General features: G+C 42.0%; 1 protein-coding gene across 1 annotated transcript in view; it reads left to right on the top strand.

Annotated features, from left to right (window-relative positions):
- The window catches only part of pmepa1 (prostate transmembrane protein, androgen induced 1), a 45915-nt gene extending 25591 nt beyond the window's left edge, over positions 1 to 20324 (top strand). The window contains exons 2-5 of the mRNA XM_078249553.1: positions 15396 to 15550; positions 17620 to 17673; positions 17758 to 18113; positions 18914 to 20324. Coding sequence (XP_078105679.1) covers positions 15396 to 15550; positions 17620 to 17673; positions 17758 to 18113; positions 18914 to 19226 — 878 coding nt within the window. The 3' untranslated portion in view covers positions 19227 to 20324. The remainder of the gene's footprint in view (positions 1 to 15395; positions 15551 to 17619; positions 17674 to 17757; positions 18114 to 18913) is intronic.
- The last annotated feature ends 1203 nt before the right edge of the window (positions 20325 to 21527 follow it).

The raw sequence follows: 21527 nt of genomic DNA, 5'->3' as shown, positions 1-21527 counted from the left end.
TTGAACTTGAATTTTTTTAAAGCTTTTAATATCATTCATATCAGTCATATGAGAGCCTGTGACCCACTCACTGTTAGCGTTAGCATAGCTAGTGTTCCAGATGGGACTCACAGTTTAACATGGGAGTTCCCTGGATTAGCACGCTAAATTTAGACTAATGCTCCACTCTCTTCCCCTCTACTCTCATCTATTCTATTTATTCTAGTCCGTCTGACTCATCCAGTACTCTGTTACTATTACCTCTATTACTTCTGTCATGCTTTACGCTAATAATGTATTCTTCTTCATGGGTGGAACAATGTCCCAGTCTGCAGTGTAGGCTTGGTTGACAGGACTAGGTCTATGTATAGCATGAGATAATATAAATGTCTCTACCACCAGAGAAGTTGCTGTATGTGTATGTAAATCAATCAATCCATCAACCAACCAACCAATCAATCTGCTTTATGGCAATCTAGGATTTCTATGTGGTTTTTAAATCACTGATGAAGTACTACTTTCATTTGTCATGTTTGTATTCACTGAATTAGATATAAAGTTACATTCACATCTGGTTGTTTTATCTATAAATAGTTTTACAGTTCATTTTCCAGACAATTTACAGTACCATGATATTTACTGTAATGCAGGACTTTAGTCCATTCTCCTGCTGCATCTGCGTCTGTCCAGTTCAAGTGAAACGTGACGTGTGGCGTCCCAAACGAGACGTGTTGAAAATGACGTTCCCTTTTTAAGAGCGAAGATGGGAAGCTGAGAATCAGAAAAGAGACAGATAGAAACATGAGGAAGGGATCCAAATGAATTCCCTCAACCCCACACACACACACACACACACACACACACAGACAGACACACACACACACACACACACACACACACACACACACACACACACACACACACACACACACACACACACACACACACAGACAGACAGACACACAGACACACACACACACACACACACACACACACACACACACACACACACACACACACACACACACACACACACACACACACACACACACACACACACACACACACACACACACAAATATATGTCTGCCTCTCTGTTTTCCCACTGTTGAGACCAGTATAGTGGAGGTTTTGTGGACCAAAGTTCCCACACTTGTTGGCTGCACCATGACCGTGGCTTCCAAAGTCAATGGAGTGTGTGTGTGTGTGTGTGTGTGTGTGTCCCACTTCTACCCCCTATAGCCTTTCTCATGGAAATTGGCAAACAAACAAATTGTGTGCACAATTGACCTATACTCTCTCACACACAGACACACACTCTCTCTCTCTCTCTCTCTCTCTCTCTCTCTCACAGACACACACTCTCTCTCTCTCTCTCTCTCTCTCTCTCTCACAGACACACACACTCTCTCTCTCTCTCTCCCTGCTCTCTCTCGAACACACACACAGCTGTCTGTGCTATTTCTGACTACCCAGACTGTCGAGTCATCCCAGGACTGAGACAGGAGAGGGGGGAGGGAGAAATTAGCAAGCTTCTCTCTCTCTTCCTGCCCGTTTCTCTTTTTTAGAGAGGAAAGCTGAGATATGAAAGGGGAGAGAGAGGGGGGGAGACATGCAGGAAAACTGTCGGACTCGAACCCTGGACCTTCTGCATCGAGGAGTAAACCTCCGCATATGTGCACCCAACTGTACCAAAGCTGTACCAACTGAGCTAACCGGCCACTGGTCGGAGGTGTTCAATTGCTCACAAACACATTGAGATGTTTTGGATTGTTCAGAGTTTTTTAAGTGAGTCAAAGTAGGCTAACCGAAGCTGTCAGGCCACTGATTATCCTACAGTCCCCTGGAGAGGGTACAGTATGTGATTTAACTGTAATTACTGCCATTGTGCAGCAACACTGTACAGATGGATATGTGATTTGATTATAGCTCTGTCTTGATTATACAGGAAAACATAAAAAAAATAATGTGTATCTGTTTCATATCTAACGCTGGTTGACCGTTTATATGCTTGTCTCCTGTATGAAACAGCTGTATTACTCTGGGCCTTATAAACTACTGTATGATGAACTGGTCATAGGCCACATCTCTCGCTCACGTGCACATCCTGTCTCGCCCCCTCATCATCTCCTCGCAGTTTTCATGCTTGACCTCAATGTCTGTGTCTGCTTTGACATACAGTATATATTGTGTTGTAAAAACCATGACAGCATTTAGTATGACTGTATAATAGACCGGCTCTGTCTCAGCACTCCCAATTCTGATTGATGTCCAGCATCCCTCCTTCCTTCCCTCCTTTCTTCCCTCCTTTCTTCCCTCTTCCTTCCCTCCTTCCTTCCCTCCCTCTTTCCCTCCTTCCCTCCTTCCTTCCCTCCTTCCCTCCTTTCTTCCTTCCTCCTCCACTGCATCCTACATGCATCCTCCCTTACTTCTTTCCATCCTTTTCCTCCACTCCCTCCTTCCTTCCCAGCATATTTTCTTCCTCAGTTTGTCTCTATTCCTTCCTCTCTCCTACCCTCATATCATCCTCTTTTCCACCCCTCCCTCCGTTCTCCTGACCCCCCCCCTCTCTGTCTGTCTGCAGCCTCTAAGCCATCTGACTCGGCAATGACCGCCTGTGACCTTTAGCTGAATGCAGGAGGAGGAGGAGGAGGAGGAGGAGGAGGAGGGGGCAGATAGACGGAGAGCAGGCAGCGGATGACAAATGAGCTAATTGCTTTAGATTAACCATGGAGTGTCTGCCAGCCTGCTGGGCTTACAGCCTCCTGTCTAGACAACACCACAGAGGGAGGGAGTAGATCTGCAGTCTCTCGCATACTACGTGACATGAGAAGTGGAAATGTTTTAAAAAAATTTGATTTTATTGCAGGGAAATCCTGTCAGATGAGGTCAGTAAAGGAGTAAAGGAGCATGTATATTAAAGGGGTACTCCAGTATTGTACTGTCATAAAGTCAGGGGACACACAAGATACAGACGTAAACAAAGAATTGTTAAAGCTCCATTGTGTAATGTTTTGAGTTGATTCTTAGCAAAAACCTCTTTGTTCTTTCACTAATATGTGCTCATGTGTAATTACTTCCACCAACTAAGTATTCTTGTACGTAGAATCTGACATTCAGAATACATACGAGATACTCTCGAATGACGGCCGCCATGTAGCGCCTCCATCTTTATAATACATTAACCAAAGAGAGACATACCTCCATCTTTATAATACATTAACCAAAGAGAGACATACCTCCATCTTTATAATACATTAACCAGAGAGAGACATACCTCCATCTTTATAATACATTAACCAAAGAGAGACATACCTCCATCTTTATAATACATTAACCAAAGAGAGACATACCTCCATCTTTATAATACATTAACCAAAGAGAGACATACCTCCGTCTTTATAATACAGAGACATACCTCCATCTTTATAATACATTAACCAGAGAGGGACATACCTCCATCTTTATAATACATTAACCAAAGAGAGACATACCTCCATCTTTATAATACATTAACCAAAGAGAGACATACCTCCATCTTTATAATACATTAACCAAAGAGAGACATACCTCCATCTTTATAATACATTAACCAGAGAGAGACATACCTCCATCTTTATGATACATTAACCAGAGAGAGACATACCTCCATCTTTATAATACATTAACCAGAGAGGGACATACCTCCATCTTTATAATACATTAACCAAAGAGAGACATACCTCCATCTTTATAATACATTAACCAAAGAGGGACATACCTCCATCTTTATAATACATTAACCAAAGAGAGACATACCTCCATCTTTAAAATACATTAACCAAAGAGAGACATACCTCCATCTTTATATACATTAACCAAAGAGAGACATACCTCCATCTTTATAATACATTAGCCAAAGAGAGACATACCTCCATCTTTATAATACATTAACCAAAGAGAGACATACCTCCATCTTTATAATACATTAACCAAAGAGGGACATACCTCCATCTTTATAATACATTAACCAAAGAGGGACATACCTCCATCTTTATAATACATTAACCAAAGAGAGACATACCTCCATCTTTATATACATTAACCAAAGAGAGACATACCTCCATCTTTATAATACATTAACCAGAGAGGGACATACCTCCATCTTTATAATACATTAACCAAAGAGAGACATACCTCCATCTTTATAATTAACCAAAGAGGGACATACCTCCATCTTTATAATACATTAACCAAAGAGAGACATACCTCCATCTTTATAATTAACCAAAGAGGGACATACCTCCATCTTTATAATACATTAACCAAAGAGGGACATACCTCCATCTTTATAATACATTAACCAAAGAGAGACATACCTCCATCTTTATAATACATTAACCAAAGAGAGACATACCTCCATCTTTATAATACATTAACCAAAGAGAGACATACCTCCATCTTTATAATACATTAACCAAAGAGGGACATACCTCCATCTTTATAATACATTAACCAAAGAGGGACATACCTCCAGAGATTACTAGATCTGCCGGCAGATTTGAAAGCTTGTTGAAAATTGGAATCAGAATTTTTTAAACGATTTTGAGATGGAACCGGTTCTTGGTGCCCATTCCTACCATCAAGCTTCCATAATGCAACATTTAAGGGTTTTCCTCATTGGGCCTTTAAATCTTGGGAAGCAGCCTCGTCTTCCACACCTCCAGTTTGTAACTCAGGCTTTCTGTTACATACTGCAGTATCCAAACTGAGCTGTTAAATTGTCGAAGTGGCCCTTTAACCTGGCCGGTCAGTAAATACTCAGTAAGTCAGCGTGTAATAACAAGAGAGAAAAAGATTTTAAGTTGGTGAGTCGGCGCCGTCAGTGACCAAACCAATGTAATGTGTGTAAATGTCTTAGTTAGTCTCAGTTATTTAGTTAAATGACATGTAATATAAAGTTAGGAGGAAATAAGACCTGAATCGTTCTTTTTCTGCAACTCTGTGAGTCATTGTGCGGAGACGAGACCGCCCTCGCCAGAAATGTGAAACAAAGTGGATAATTGTCTTTGGCTTGATTACACATCATTAAAAACAGACTAGATAGTTCAGGACAAACATCTAAAGCAGAATGTCAACAAAAACATCATTTTGAAAGTCTGCATTTCTTTTTCTGAGAATACAGGCACCACTTTGCATGCTAGATTTAGAAAATAACACTTAGGAGTGTGTTAAAAGACAGATACAAATACCTTTTCTTACACTTCTTACAGTTTTAAGCAACAAAAATATGAATGATAACCATTTATACATAAACAAATACAACATTTCAGCTTTTATTTCTCCAACAGACTCTATTCCTGTACGAGTAGAGAAAAACAAAAAACTTTTAGACAAGCATGTAGAGAAACTCTGGAGCGTACAGCTTTTTAAATGAATGAACATTTTCAGAAAAACAATTAGAGTAGATCAGGTGAAGGAAGTAACTGCTGAAATAAAGGCCTCTCTGGATGCAGTCATACAGAATATATTGGGCAGGTGCAAGATTTAGTTTGGGAAAGAAGCCTAAGAAAGCTATACATTTAGTGTATTTTTTGTATTTGGCACAAACAACTGTACACTTTTTTGGTTTAAGAGTGTGACAGAAATCAAACGCAGTAAATCCTGAGTGCAGTTTGGCTCAGCGTTAAAGAAACAGGGTTTTTGTGTATCTTCACTGAAGCGTGTTTTGGCCTTAGGGATGTTTTTCACCGTTGCATCTGCACAACACATTTGCTTTAAAGATGATTTTGTCATGCCAATAAAGCCTGAGAATAGGGAGAGAGAGAGAGAGAAAAGAGGTGGAATGGTTGAGGAAGAGAGAAAGCAAAGAAAGTACAAGTTCTTTCCTTTTTGTGTGTATTTTGAGTTGAAAATGTGCCTGGATATTGCACACAAAAAATATGTTTTTCTGCTTTGCTAAAGTGGAAAAAATGTGGTGTATCGATATTATAATGTAGTCTTCTTTTGGAAATTCACTTCCAATGTGCAGAACATCTGGATGGAAACATAACATAGGAAGATGATGTCCCTGTTAGTATGCAGCATGGAAGGAGTGAGGTAAGTGAGGGAGGGGAGACAGCAGGAAATGAAAGAGGAAGAAGAAGCAGTAGAGAGAAAAGGGAGAGCGTGAAAAATAAGAATAAAGGAGGGGAGGAGGTCTGCGTACTGACCTGCTGACCTCCCCATTTGGGAGCTGACAAGTTTTACTGCAGGCAGACAGACACACACACACACACACACACACACACACACGCAAGCACACACACACAGACACGCACACACAGACACACACGCGCACGCACACACACACACGCAAGCACACACAGATACACAGTCAGCAAGTATTTTTCTATGAATTATGACTCATCAAATCAGAGAAGCTGAATGGAAACAGCAATATGTTATTACGTTTACAGTCTCACGGAAGTTTGTGAAAATGGTCACGTAATTTAATCAATTTGATTTGTGTATATACACGTTTATCTTGTTTTTTTGTGATGGTCAGCACGTTTTTTATAATACCAACAATTGCATAGCTGTATACAGCGGGAAGGGTTGGGTTTAGGAAAAGAAGAAAAACACAAAGACACACACACACACACAGACACACACACACACACACACACACACACACACACACACACACACACACACACACACACACACACACACACACACACACACACACACACACACACACACACACACACACACACACACACACACACACACACACACACACACACACAGTGGAGGTCTGGGTGGCTCTGCACAGATGGCGAGGCTGGCATCAAAGTGTCAGTTCCTTTTTGCCTTTTACTGGATCAGTTCAGTTTAATATGCAGAGGAATGTGATCTGTTTACATTTCATTATTTTAGTCTGCTTATGTTTCCTCATATGTGGGTGTTTGTGTGTATTTCCTCTCAGATCACCTGCTGCTCAATGTCTTTCCATCCTTCACTCACTTCATCCTTTGCTCTCCGTTATAATGTAATGATGACGATTAAGGAGAACTTTCTTTCTTTCGTTCTCTCTTTCGTTCAATAATTTAAATATCTAACCTCCAAATAGATGCAATATTTCAAAAATTTTAAGTGGAAGTGGGTCACATGTAGGTTATGAACTCAGTAACCACAGTACAGTCATACATGTGTGTATGTGTGTGTTGAACTAAACCGTATAAAGCAGTAGTGAAACTTTAGTGGGGCCCCCCCTCGAGACTGAAGCCTTGCACACTGTACAAATCACCATTTCACTGGTGGGATTGTCCCGTGTAAATGATTGCCAAATTGCGAACATTTTGCAAATGTTTTAGCTCTAACACAACACTCCATTTATCGCTCTAAAAACAGTAGCTGCCAGCACAACGTGTTGTATAGGCCACTAAAGTTATCTAACAACTGTTTTATCACAGTAAAACTACTTTAAAGTCGTTTTTAGGGTCTAAATTACTTGGTATCAGATAATAGTATCGAAGGCTTTTATGATACTGGTAACAGAACAACTCTACACACAAGACACCAACTTACCGAGAAAATGGAGATACCTGGTAGTATTCTTTGGTTTGGCCCTCATGTTTGTCAGATGTGTGGTATTCACCTGTGACCAGAAGATGTTTTACATAATCTGTAGAAAGGGAATTTCGGCGAAAAAGACACAGGCCCGAAGGCCGAGATATCTGACTCTAATTACTCTAATTCCCGCGTATTCGTTGATAGGACTTATGGATACCAAAACTCAAGGAGGAGTCCAGCAGATAAGTTACAATCACAGCTGTGGGTTCACAAAAACAGAGTCTAAGTTTCCCTAGAGACACACATGAAGTCTGAGCTCGGTCCACCAAGTTCTTGTTCCGAATGACCGCCGAACTATCCTTTCCCTCAGCCTTTATTCTCTTCTTAGCAAGGCTTTGTCATCTTGTCTCCAGACAGACACTGCTATCTTCACCCACTCACCCACTCAGGGTTGGGGCCTCTGTCTGGGGCAACTTCTCTTCTGTCTTGTAACCTTTAAACAATTCACTTTTATGCTATATAAGGCCCTAACTATTTTGATGACTTAAGCTTAACCTTCTGTGCATCAAGAGGTCACCCAGAGTACTTTTAACCACTTCCTCTATTTGACTGCACGCAGCTCTGTTGCAGCGAACACATACACACATACTCTTAATTAAATATTCCTACAAATCAAACCTTTGAGAAGCAGTTGTTGAGTAACTGATAGTCAGAACTAGGGCTGCACCATATTTGGTTTCACCGTCTACATCGTGATGTGCGCATGCGCGACAGTCACATCGCAGGACGTTGCGATGTTGATGCTAAAACTAGTGATGGTCAAATGAAGCTTCGTGAACCATTGTCTTTATTTTCTGAGCTTACTAGATGGCGCTCTCTGTTCAAAGAAAAAGGTTAAAGGAATGGCAATTCAGTGGGTTTTCAACCCTTTGTTAAAGAGAGAGCGCCATCAAGTGTGCTCAGAAAAAAGAGAAAATGGCCAGCACTAGCTAAAACTGTTTTGCTGCTTGATAGAAAAGTAAACTTTCACCGTTCTCCTTTTACGTGATTGTTACCGGCCAATCCTTCCCCTTTAAGACAGGTAGCCACGTGGGCAACGTGTGTATGTGACGTAACGTTAGTCCGACAGTAGTCAGTGTTTTATGTACGCTGAAAAGACAAACTAAATCACCTGATTAATGCAGCGTAATCACGACATCTCCCGTCCTTTTTTCACCGCAGAAAGCTGCTACCAGCCAGGCTAAAGCTAACATAGTTAGCCTGAAGAAACAAGGTGTCTGTCCCAACTAACGTTATGGTTTGGAGCTGCGAACCACAATCTACAACAGAACTCTGTGGCTGATATAACGTTTTTTACACTGATTTAAGTGTTCTTGGATACACAGAGTTTGTTGATAGTGTGTGACATGCAGGCTCTGCATGCACAACTAACCTAGCCTAGAAATCTAGACCCCCCTAGCAGCAGCAACTGTAATCTGCAGCCAGGGTCGTCTAGCAACTCTCCGTTAGCTTGCGAGCTGGAAAAACCAAACTCTAGTCAGGCCAATCACATCGTGTGCAGAGTGGGTGGGCGGGGCTTATGGCTGCTGCTGCTGCTGGTGAACAGCGTCTCTGGAAGACTTGGAGTTCAGCTTTTCTTTGAGAAAAGAACAAAGAACGGCCCTGAAGTCATTCTTAAAAAAGGAAGATGTGTTCAGAGTTTAGAGTGGAATCTATCAGCTAGCTCTGCTCTGATTGGTTGGAGAGCTGTCCTATTGGTGCAGAGGGAATCTGAAAGACAACTGTTTATCCCGCCCCTCGGATTGAGCCCTGCCAATGGGGAGTTCCCAGACCAACATCTGGATGTGGGTCAGACCCAGACCAACATCTGGATGTGGGTCTGGCTGGTCAGGCTACAACTAACCACCAATCACAACCAATGTTGATCAAGTCATCAAACAACCAAAGCAGGCCCCGCTAGTCAACCACAACCTGAAATTTAGAGGAAGCAACATGCATGCATTATTAATATCATTCACTTTAGCCTGGATTGATATATGAATACAATGGTGTCATGTCTGTCAACCAGTGTATTTAACTACCTAATGTCCCTCTCTAAAATCTCTTCAGAAGAGGAGTCACAGCCTTACTGGCTTTGGTGTTTGTAATGCATTAACGTTCAACAAAGATTGAAGGTTCACATTAGAAAATAACTTTTTTATTTTTATTTTCTATGTAGATGCACTCTCCTACAAAATCCCCCCAGTAGTCGAGAATGATTAGAGCTATTTATGTCTTTTTGAATATCGCAGGAAAAAAAATATCGCAATGTCCGTTTTTTCCCAATATCGTGCAGGCCTAGTCAGAACCTTGTTCGGTGGGTAATCAGGAGCTCATCCTGTCTAATGTCCCATAGAAACAGGAGAAATAGTCTGTGCACATGTAATTCCCATTAAAGGAATAGTCCACTGAAAGTCTATGTTTTGACAATGAAATACTCTTGGCTTTGGAAGTGGCTCTGAAAAGTGTAGAGCTTGTTTCTTCAGTTGTAGTCGGCTCGGATTCACAGCAGCTCTGGAGACGTGAGAGTCACCCAAAAATGTATCAAAACATATCAAAACTTCTCAAACCACTCCTGCAGCATATCTCCTGTGTTGAGATATGTTCAGTATGTTCCAATCTCTTCTTGTTTCTCCACAGCGCAACACAAATACACAACTTCCCTGTCGAGTTATTGTCAAAGTGGCAGCGTTTTAAAAGTGGGTTATCCCAACACTCAAGTGACAGCTTTTCAGCTGTCTTCAATCACATTTATTTTAGAATTTGACCTATTTTGCACAGAGATTCTGCTCTCCCACCCCTCCTCACCATTATCTCTCTCTCTCTGTCTCTCTCTCTCTCTCTCTGTTCTCTCTCTCTCTATCCCTCCCTCTCTCTCTCTCTCTCTCTCTCTGTCTCTCTCTCTCGCTCTCTGTTCTCTTTCTCTCTCTCCCTTCCTCCCTCTCTCTCTCTCTCTCTCTCTCCCATCATTATTCTGTCTGTCCCTCTGACCCATCTGTGTCTCCCAGACGCTCCCACCACTCCGCCTCTTTCTTCTGTGTCTCTCCCGCCCCTCCTCCCTCACATTGACCCCTTTTGTTCACAGCTATTGGGAGGGGGTTGTGGGGCAGGAGGGGTCTGGTCAGCTGTTTCCTCAATATGTCTGTGTGTGTGTGTGTGTCCTGACAGTGTGGGAATTAGTGTGAGAAAAAGTTGCAGACAAAGCTCAGTCTAGCTTCAGAGTGTGTGTGTCACCCGGTGAGGATGCACACACGGTGTTGCAGCATCCACGGGACATGTAGTTTGGAGTTTAACTGCAGCGGGAAGATTTGTTTTTAGTTTCTTTTTAGTTTTGTGTTTTTAGTTTGGGAAGAAGGTCTTCAGGATAATTATCACAGGAGCACAAACGTCTGCTGGAGAAAGTCTAAGTGGAGCTCTTTTCGAGCACAGAGAGTATGCAGCCTTCGTCAGGGAGTCACAACCATGACAACTGTGTTCAGACGCAACTGTGCGGTGAGTTTGTCATCGGCGCTTACTGAAAAGAAATCCTTTAATCTTTAATCAGCTGTGATTTCCTTCTTTGTGTTGATATGTTCTAGACACTAAGGCAGGGGTCTTCAACGTTTTTTAAACCAAGGACCCCTTAAGTAAAAGATAGATGGATCAGAGACCCCCTAATACATACTGTGCATTGTATAAAATTAAGTTGCATATTAAACTGGGCCTACAATAACCTGTGGGCGGCCTAAAGCCTCTTTACATACCTATTTAGTGCATCGAATACTAAGCTATTAAAATAATAATTGTTGGCATGATTTTATAAATCATGTTTAAATGTAAACCATTTGGCACAGTGAATCCTTAGGCTGAACTGTGGATCTTAGTTACTACCTTATGGGCCAGTAAGCCTATCATCAGTGGGGTTTTTTTTTGCTAATAATATTGCAAATAATATGTTGGATTCATATTAAGATTTTTTAATTTTATTGGAAACTTTCAAAAAATTAACAATTTGGCGGCACCCCTGCAGTAATTCTGAGGACCCCCAGAGGTCCTGGACCCCCTGTTGAAGGTCTCTGCACTAAGGGCTAATATTGTTGAGGATGATATGATACTCCTCAAGTTATTTATTGTATCCTTTAAAGGCTTTATGATGATGAATCAATTTGCACCGTAGCTAACTGAAAAAGGAATAGGCTGAAGCCAAGGCTTATTTTTGCCTATCCTATCATATACCCGTAGAATACTAAAGCACAAGCCTGGTCATTTTACATTTTAATCAAATGACTTCATAACTCTTAATTATTTTATATTTTAAAGCTTTTTTAAAACTCAACAGAGACCCTCTTCATCATTAAGTTCATTCCATAATTTAACACCCCAAAAATAATACCATTCACATTTCATTTGTTATATTTTAAAAAAATATTCAAATAAATGCAGCCTGTTATTAATATGTACTACACTACACAGGCTTATGCATTGTCAATGCCACTATCAGCATGTGGTTGTTGTTACACGTTGTGTCCACTAGAGGGACTTCTAACATCAGCCTGGTCTTGAAGGAGACTACGTCATGGCACATTTCTGGCACGCCGCTCTCTGTTTACATTATATTCCACCACGAGCACACAGCGACAAACACAAATCAGCAGAGAACTCTGGAATGAAACATTATCTAACAAGTGTAGTGAAACGGCTCAGTTGTAAAGGCTAACGTTGCTCGGTTAGCACAATGACATCATGTTAGAAAGCACAGCCGAAACAATGTGTCATAAACTAAGTAACGCGACGATGCTAACGGCATTGATAACTAAGCCAAACGGTGCTGTCACTACTATTTAGGTGATTTATTAGCAACCTGTTTCTTGCAGATTGTCATGTTGCTGAGAATACAGCTGTTAGAAGGTAATCTGTGAAGTCGAAGCTAACTCTGATAGCTGTAGGACAGCTAACATTAACGTTAGCTGTCTCCATGAAGCTCCCAGCTAAGCTAACTCTGACAGCTGTAGGACAGCTAACATTAACATTAGCTGTCTCCATGAAGCTCCCAGCTAAGCTAACTCTGACAGCTGTAGGACAGCTAACATTAACGTTAGCTGTCTCCATGAAAGCTCCCAGCTAAGCTAACTCTGATAGCTGTAGGACAGCTAACATTAACGTTAGCTGTCTCCATGAAGCTCCCAGCTAAGCTCCTATAACTCGCGACGCAGTTAGTAAACCAGAACGAGCTAACTATTGAAAACATAAGCATTTTGGCTCGGTGCCTTGTGATACATATTGATATTGATATTGTGATGCCAAATGACATTGACGAGGATATAGGATTTGGTCTATATCTGTCACTGGTTTCCTTTTCCCTGTTTTATTGATCTAATGTGTTCATGTAATGTGTGACCTGGTCAGTAGAGTCGTACCAGGCTTGTTTTTTAAGTGGTTTTAGGTTTCAGAGTGGGGGAAAAACTAGTTTGAGAATCATGAATGGTTGAATTCATAAAAAGGTTTTGCATGAGTTATAGGAGTCATCTGACTGTGTGTGTGTGTGTGTGTGTGTGTGTGTGTGTGTGTGTGTGTGTGTGTGTGTGTGTGTGTGTAATGGTTAGCTGGTCAGAAGAACACAACAAGGCTGTGAGAACTGGTGTGATGTGTCGGAAAACCTGTGTGTGTGTGTGTGTGTGTGTGTGTGTGTGTGTGTGTGTGTGTGTGTGTGTGTGTGTGTGTGTGTGTGTGTGTGTGTGTGTGTGTGTAGGCTACTTTATGTTCTTCTGTCTGACTTGGCCCTGACCTCCGCCTGCTCCCTGTAAAAGAAGTGTGAGAAACATGCTCTGTGTGTGTGTGTGTGTGTGTGTGTGTGTGTGTGTGTGTGTGTGTGTGTGTGTGTGTGTGTGTGTGTGTGTGTGTGTGTGTGTGTGTGTGTGTGTGTGTGTGTTTTGGTGGGGGTGGTGGATGCAGGAGGGCCAAACAAAGCCAGCCCTGTCTGTCTAGTCTAGTCTGGCTCAGTGTTTGTGTGTGTGTGTGTGTGTGTGTGTGTGTGTGTGTGTGTGTGTGTGTGTGTGTGTCAGCACACCCTGACCTCTACATAAGGACTACATCTCTGTCTGGACTGTGTCTGAAACATACTAACCTTGTTGCTGACTTGAGACTTTACAGTTAAAGCATTTAGAATCACGATCATTAACGACATAATGTGAATGAATGTAAACTGCTGATTGAAGTCATAGTAGGGCTAGTGTGTATTATTTATTAATTGGATTTTTTATTTATTTCATCACCATATCCAATCAGGAAGCTCAAACCAACAATAAATGAATCAAATACTGAAACAATATTCATGTATTGACACAACAAGTAAACTAAAGATGTCACACAATGTCATGACATTTAAATAGATTTTCAAAACAAGGCCGTGCAACCACAGCTTGACGTACTGTAGCTTATTCCTCTGTAGTAAAACACAGGTTTCACATGTGAAAAGATTAATAGGAATTTATAGATTTTGCTTTAACTTCTTTATTTTCACCCACACTTTATACTACTTTATATTACTTCAAGTTTATTTGTAATGTCCAGCATAAAAAATACAGCTGAAGTGAAAACGGTTTCTCTTGCCTCCACATGTACAATGTGTATATGTGAGTGGGATTGTACCTGCGACCGCCCTACTTTAAATGAAGCATTATGTTAGCTGTGTTTTTCAGTACTGCTGTAAAAATAACTTTATTATTTCAGGTTAAGAAAGAAAAGTTATACACAGTATTGTACTGCCCTTTTGTAAAAGCAGTGAGCTCTTGAATAAAGTGTTTTGCTTTGCGCTGTGCAATATATCCTGACTTATAGCCCATAGTATGAGTCAAGACCCAAAAAACACTGCATCCTACACTTCCCAGAATGCAACTGGATGGAATGTTTTCATTAGACTCTCCCTGCCTGGGAAAATGCCCATGTTTTGCAAACTCCCCTGCCCCAGCTCGTAAAGCAGGCCTACGTTAAAAATCCATAGCGGAGATAACCTTAAGGCCTGATATATTATTCATATATATTGTTTGTTTTATTGTTTGTTTTGTATGAGTAAGCACATTGTGAGCAATGTATAATCCAAAGCAAAATTCCTCGTATGTGTCCTCATACCTGGCAAATGAAGCTGATTCTGATTCATTTTGAATGGGGGGAGTGCGTTTAGGCAGCGGCGTGGTTTGACGCAGGGGGGACACTCAGAAAAACGCAGAAGTTGAGACCGACTCAACTTTTGGAGAAATGCAACCCCACGTCACGCTGCTGTGGCCAGTGATGTAACCGTCGATCAGACTGGTCGGTGTGTTTTGAGGCGGTGTGAGAACCCCGTACAGTAAACAGGAAACATCACTAACTCTATCGCTGCCACGAGAACGTTTTTAAAACCCTATGAGGGTGAACAAAACGTTACACAAGCACTGAAGTGTCCGGGAGTTTGTGTTGAAGCTGAATGGTTCCTGCAACAACTAAGCACTCGCTGTGTCTCGCTCCTCTCTTCTCTCTCTCTCTCCTGTGAAATGAAGCTGCCTTCAGGTGCGGTCGGAAACGTCGACCTCTATAAACAATCTGACGGAAAACAGTAATTGTGAAATATAACGTCTACTTGTGCTATATTGGGGGGTTTAATAACACAACAAAACGTCACACAAACGGGCGTTTGTTAAGTGACACTCCCACTCACCGCTTTTTTTGGTCTGAACGTAGCTTAATGACATCACTATGACATCATCAGAGGTTATGTTTGTCAGACTTGACAAGCTCGTCCAGCGCCACAGAAGCCATTGTACAGCTGAGTAGGACTAACCACGGCGAGTAAACTGATCTTGGTCTTGGTCTCTGTGTTGTTGTAGCCCAGCTGGAGTTCGTCCAGATCCTGGTGATCGTGGTGGTGATGATGGTGATGGTGGTAGTCATCACCTGTCTGCTGAACCACTACCGCCTATCAGCACGCTCCCTCCTCTCCAGACACGCCCCTGCACGCAGGAGACACCTGCCATTGGCCAACGTAAGTCTAACATTTACACCCAGTGTGTCATGATGCTTGTATACATTGTATTCAAATAAATAATGAATTGAACAAGCAAATGTAAAAACACAACTTAGCATATTGCACAGGAAACACTTGCTTACTTAATGTACTTCATTTTTCTTTAAGTGAGTTAGTTTGACCAGACGGCTGCCTGATTATTTAAGATGCATATTTTGCATAGATTTCATAGCTTTGGTTTCTCTAGAATAAAATAGACAAAGAAATAGCTGCTAAGTTAAGGTGAAATATATGAATTCCTTTAGAAAAAGTGGGTCATTTTTACTGAAAGCAACAAGCTTTCATAGCAGAGATTTTTGAGTCACAAAAAAATAAAGCAGGATGTTTAATCATGTGATGCAAATGGAGAGCATTACATACAGCAGCACAAAAACATGAATGCAGGAAATTAAAACATTTGAATTATGAATTTAATTACGAGCAGCCGAACATACTTAACAATATACTCAAATATCAGTGTAGAAACAGACTCCCCACTGTGCAGAATGAGCTGTGTGTCTAGTAGTTTAGTCACAGTGAGGACAGAACCAGGAGCGCTGAGTGACAGCATGTGATCCGGTGATTAAACACTCCTGCAGGCTAACACTAACACACTGATTCATTTCTTCATTAAGGGCCACAGCAGCTCGCAACAACTATTTCAAGAAACACACACACACACACACACACACACACACACAGTGACTTACACATCAGGCTTCTACAAACATATGACTGCACTTGTGCTCCATAAATCACCTGCTACTTAACCACTAGTGTGTGTGTGTGTGTGTGTGTGTGTGTGTGTGTGTGTGTGTGTGTGTGTGTGTGTATATGTATGTGTGTGCGTCATCCTTTACTCATATCTTACATGTAGACTGGAACTACACACACACAGACACACAGACACACATAGAGCTTCTGATAAGCTCAGGGGAGTCATTGTCCTAGTTAATTTGGATTAGCAGACAGACACACTGACACACATACAGTCAGTCAGACACGCAGGCAGACAGTTAGGAAAACTGTCACCAGAGAACAAAAAACCTGCACAAAAGTTGGAAAAGTTCCTTCCAAACATTTTTTTACAGAAGTAAAAGGCTGCTTTTGTCTTCTCACTGCGAGGCATCAAGACACAACGGATTTCAAATCATTTCCACAGCAGTGTGTGTATTCCTTCTGGGGAAGAGATCATTGAGCTTGTTACTCCATGTATTATCAAGTCAGTTGTAGATCCATGGAGACTGATGGGGAATTTATAGGAGCCAGCAGTTTCCCACCACAGAGTCCTTAATGTTAATTAAGGTTAATATGGTCTGAACAACACTATGAATTAAACAAACAATTGATGAAATGTTACATTTTTCAGTATTTAGATGTGAAGATACTACAGCAGGCCTCATATAGGCAGCTACAAGATTCACTGAGACATAAAGACAATACTTTATGATAAAAACAAAAGGAAGGGAATATTTCAAAAAGGCCCCGTAGAAATGAGTTGATCAGCGGAGCCCTCTAGTGGACAAAAATGTAATCAAAGAAAAGCACAACAGAGCTGAGTTCCATGCACATGCTATTTTATATGTATGTAGTTTATGTATGTAGTGCTTAAAAAATGTCAATACCACACTTGCTTGATTTTAAAACATGCTTTTAACAGACACAGTTGTCCTACAGTGCAACATACAACACAACAAACCAAAGCATGCAATACATGTATTTTTGAAATGCTAATTTCTAAAGTATGTATCAGAAGTAGTGTATAGTAGAGACTCAACCGTACATCAAACACTATATAGTATGCTGTTGGACTAGTTTGGACTAAAATAAGGTACATACATACTCATACTGCTGCTCTCTGTCTCTCTTTGTCAGTTTTATTTAAATCAGCTTAATTCACATGATATACAGTACAGTACCACAGTACAGTACCACAGGTGTAGATAGTACTAAAGACACATATGATACCTTTGGTAAATGGGTTTAAATCAAAGTGAAATTGCTCAATAGATCAACTCAAAGAGATGCTCTCTCTCTCTCTCTCCCAGGAGGCAGGTCTGTGGTCTTCTGAGGCGACAGGGACAACCAGTGGTCTTAATGAGGTGAGAAAAAATCTGTTAAAAACAGCTAAGTTTAATGTTACAAAGTGTGGCACAGCAGTAATCGGATGTCATTCTTCACCACAGCACCAGGTGTATAACCCCCGGCCTCCAGACAGAGGGGTCCCCTCGTCCTACCTTCAGCGGGAGCCCCAGCCCCAGCCCCAGCCTCCGCTCCAGTCCCAGCGCTTCCAGCACACATATGCCCCGAGTCGCTTCCAGCCGACATATCCCTACCTGCCCCAGAGTCTCATCGATCTTCCTCCCACCATCTGCCTCTCGGACGGAGAGGAGCCCCCGCCGTACCAGGGCCTCTGCACCCTGCAGCTTCGAGACCCAGAGCAACAGATGGAGCTGAACCGCGAGTCGGTCAGAGCACCGCCCAACCGAACAGTGTTCGACTCCCACTCCCTCAACCCATCCAGCTCCTGTCTGCAGGCCAGGTAACCATTAACAAGTTGTCAGTCATTTGTTGTGTTTGAAGTCACTCCATGACTATCCATGACCCTACGTGTCTCTTGTGTAGTTTTTTCTCCCTTCTTACAGACCTATTGGGAAGTCAAACTATATATAATAATAAACATGATACACAAGAAATGTGCGTTCCTCATCCTGATATTGATTCTAGTTGCGAGCAGTGTTTGCTTACTGTGTGAACGAAGCCGTACAAAGGTTGTAGCAGCTGCACAGTCCATCAGCGACTTGCTGAAATTCTGCCTCAGTAGTTCCTGTGCCATTAGAAAGTACTACCCCCAGAGCATGGACTGAGGCTAGGCACTATGGCTGAGGAACTCAATTCAAACGTTATTTCCTTCGGTCAAAACGCAAGTAAGGTTTCTGAGTTCTTAAAATGGTTCCTGGGTTCCTGCGGTGGAAACGGGCTATTGGTGTAGGTACCGTGTAAGTATAAAATTCTCTGATTCCAGCTCCTTAAATGTGAATATTTTCCGGTTTCTTCTCTCCTCTGTGACAGTAAACTGAATATCTTTGAGTTGTGGACAAAACAAGACATTTGAGGACGTCATCTTGGGCTTTGGGAAACACTGATCAACTTTTTCCACCATCGAGAAAATAATAGACAGATTTATCGTCAATGAAAGTAATCGTTAGCTGCGGCCCTAAACATCTTGATGCGTTAGCCCTACCTTTCTTCGTAATCCTTACAGTCTGTAATCCTCATTATTCTGACCCTGTTGTTCTGCTCCCATCAGTCTGATTTGGGACCCTGTTGTTTTGTTTCCAGTCTGCAGGCCCCTCCTCCGAGCGTCCATTCAGGCGTCAGTGTGTTAGAAGCCCAGGAGGCCTTGTCCCGGCATCAGAAGCAGGGCTCTCGAGTAGAAGGAGCTCCCCCGACCTACAGCGAGGTGATCGGGCACTACTACCACCCGACATCCCTGACCCCCAGCCACAACCATCGGACTGTATCGTCCTCGCTAGCACCCCCGTCCTCATTCATACATGGCCTACTCCGACCTCCACCTCAGCAGCAAGGAAGTGTGGACAACAGGAATGCGAGGAACACGAAGGAGAAATCCCAGAAGCCTCAGCAGGTGTGACAGTACTGCTTCCTTATTCCTAGCCTGCGGGGAAAAAACAGGATTTTTTGTCTGCTCGCCACCTGGCATGTGGTCAGTAGCCAATGAGGAACGACCTGGTGAATGGTAGAAATCCACTCTGAATGGTTTAAGGGCTGATTCTCGTTAGTTGTAGTTGTAGCTGACATGTGGTCAGTTTCACAGTTTCCCCACTTCACGGATCGGGCTAGGACTGAAGAAGCATTTCCTGTCCGAGGAGCACGTCAGATGAACCGATGATGTCAGAGATGGAGGGCAGAAGGTGCAAAGGGAAGGGTGGATACACGCCTCCTTCTTCTCTTAAACAACTCCACATCACCCCTCCTCCATTAGACTGATCTAAACTAGTCTTCATTCATTATACATATTTACTCGTTCTGTTTGTTTCTATAGAACTTTTGAACGTTTTTGTGTTTGTTTGTCTTTTTTCGCGCTTACAAAAAATCTTTCTATCCAGGCAAATGGCGAAATGTTGCAATCTTGTTGTTTTCTTCCAGGTTTTGTTTTCTATTGATAACCCCCCCCCCTGCTTTGACGTCATTTAGTTTGGTTTCAAGTTCACGACTGCGCAGTAACTAACGTTGGCAGTGACTCCTGCATCGGGCGTTAGCTGGGTCACTGGGACACGTCAGCACATTAGGCTACACTTCCAGAAAGACATTTAGTTAGCGGTATCTTAAACTAGCTTACCAGTCGGAGCACAGTGCTCGAGCTAATCGTTCTGCCTTATATCAACCAACCGATGCAGGAGTTGTCGCTAAAATCCTTTTTAAGTTTTAGTTTTCTAAAGAAGGTTTGCACAAAGTTCAAGACTCTTCACCACAGAAACAATATGATTGATGAGAGAGAAAACGGAGAAAGTAGGGGTATTTTTCTAAACTTGATAGATTCTTATGAGTAAAGATGTTGTTTTTTTGTGTTTTTATATGTTGTCTAGTTTTTAGAAAAAGAAACATCATTAATCTGTTGGGGTGCCAACTTTCACGTTGAACATTTTGCTACATACATGTTGGCATGTATTACATTTTGAGTATATATACACACATCGAGAGCGAAATTAAAAGCACGAATTTAGAGTTATTTATATAATTGCTGAAAAGAATTGCACTATTTTTTAGTATGCGCAGATGGAGCGTGTGAGAGAGACCTTAATTGTGAAGGAGCTCTGTCTATTGAGGCGTAAACAGAACGGGAGACCTAAAAACCACAGGGACTTACCAGAGGGTCGGACCCAGCTCAGTGCACAGCAGCCAGTATCACCAAAACTTATCATGGGCAGATTCTGACTTGGGTTCGACGGACTCGGATCTACCATTACTGTGCCATTGATATTAAAAAAAACAAATCCCTCACTTATGCAAATGTCCGAGTCCTTCCTGCAAGCCAACCACAAGTCAGTATTTAAACCTGTAGGCCCAATCAGAAACTCTGCTTGTAGCTCTTTCTCATCCTATTGGCCGAATCGTTAGCCAATCCCAAAGCTGGCTGTCGCTACCTCGACCAAAACAAGCCAAGCACATACGAGTTTGCTCACGTTGATCAGATCTTTGTCACATGCAACAAATGTCTGAACCAATCACGACAATGTGTAATGTAAGAGTAGAGTAAAGTAGAATGTAGAGTTAGCTTGTAATCCTGCTGTGTGTTATTTTATTTAAATGTCAGAAGTTTTGTTCATTGAGTGAAAAGAGAAACAATGCAGACCCAGCGACGCCTAACGTCCCCTTTGTAGTGCACTACTGAGGAAGGAAGCCAGGTCGCCCTACAGGCCCTAAATGAGTGATACGCTGACTGTGCACTGCTGTGGCCACACACACACACACACACATGCACACATTAGACCAGCATTTTTGGTCACACACCTCCAGTTTCACACACACACAATCCCCGCTGTTGCAGGCATCTCTGAGCACTTTACTGCACCAGGAAAGAGACAACAATCTTCTGTCAGCCAGCGGCAGCCAGAAAAACTTAAAAACTACGGTAGAACCCTTTAATATTGTAGTTTAGATTCCCCAACCTTTAGAGCCGCACTTTTAAAAGATGCAAAGAGTTGTGCTCCAAAACTTTAAACGTCCTTCAATGGAAAACTAATTCTAACCTGACGACCTGGAGCCGGGCTGGGTATCGTGTCGAAGTTCTTCAGTACTATGCTTTCTAAGTGTTACAGTACTAGTACCAGTAACTGGTTTCAGTACCAGTACCAACATTACTGTGAGAAACATAGATGTGTTTTTCTGCAAGACTTTTCATTTCTCAAATGTTAAAATGTGTTCGTTGGCT

This window comes from Sander vitreus, chromosome 4, assembly GCF_031162955.1.
Source record: "Sander vitreus isolate 19-12246 chromosome 4, sanVit1, whole genome shotgun sequence".
Taxonomy (NCBI): Eukaryota; Metazoa; Chordata; class Actinopteri; order Perciformes; family Percidae; genus Sander; species Sander vitreus.
This window is presented reverse-complemented; position numbering and strand designations above follow the sequence as displayed.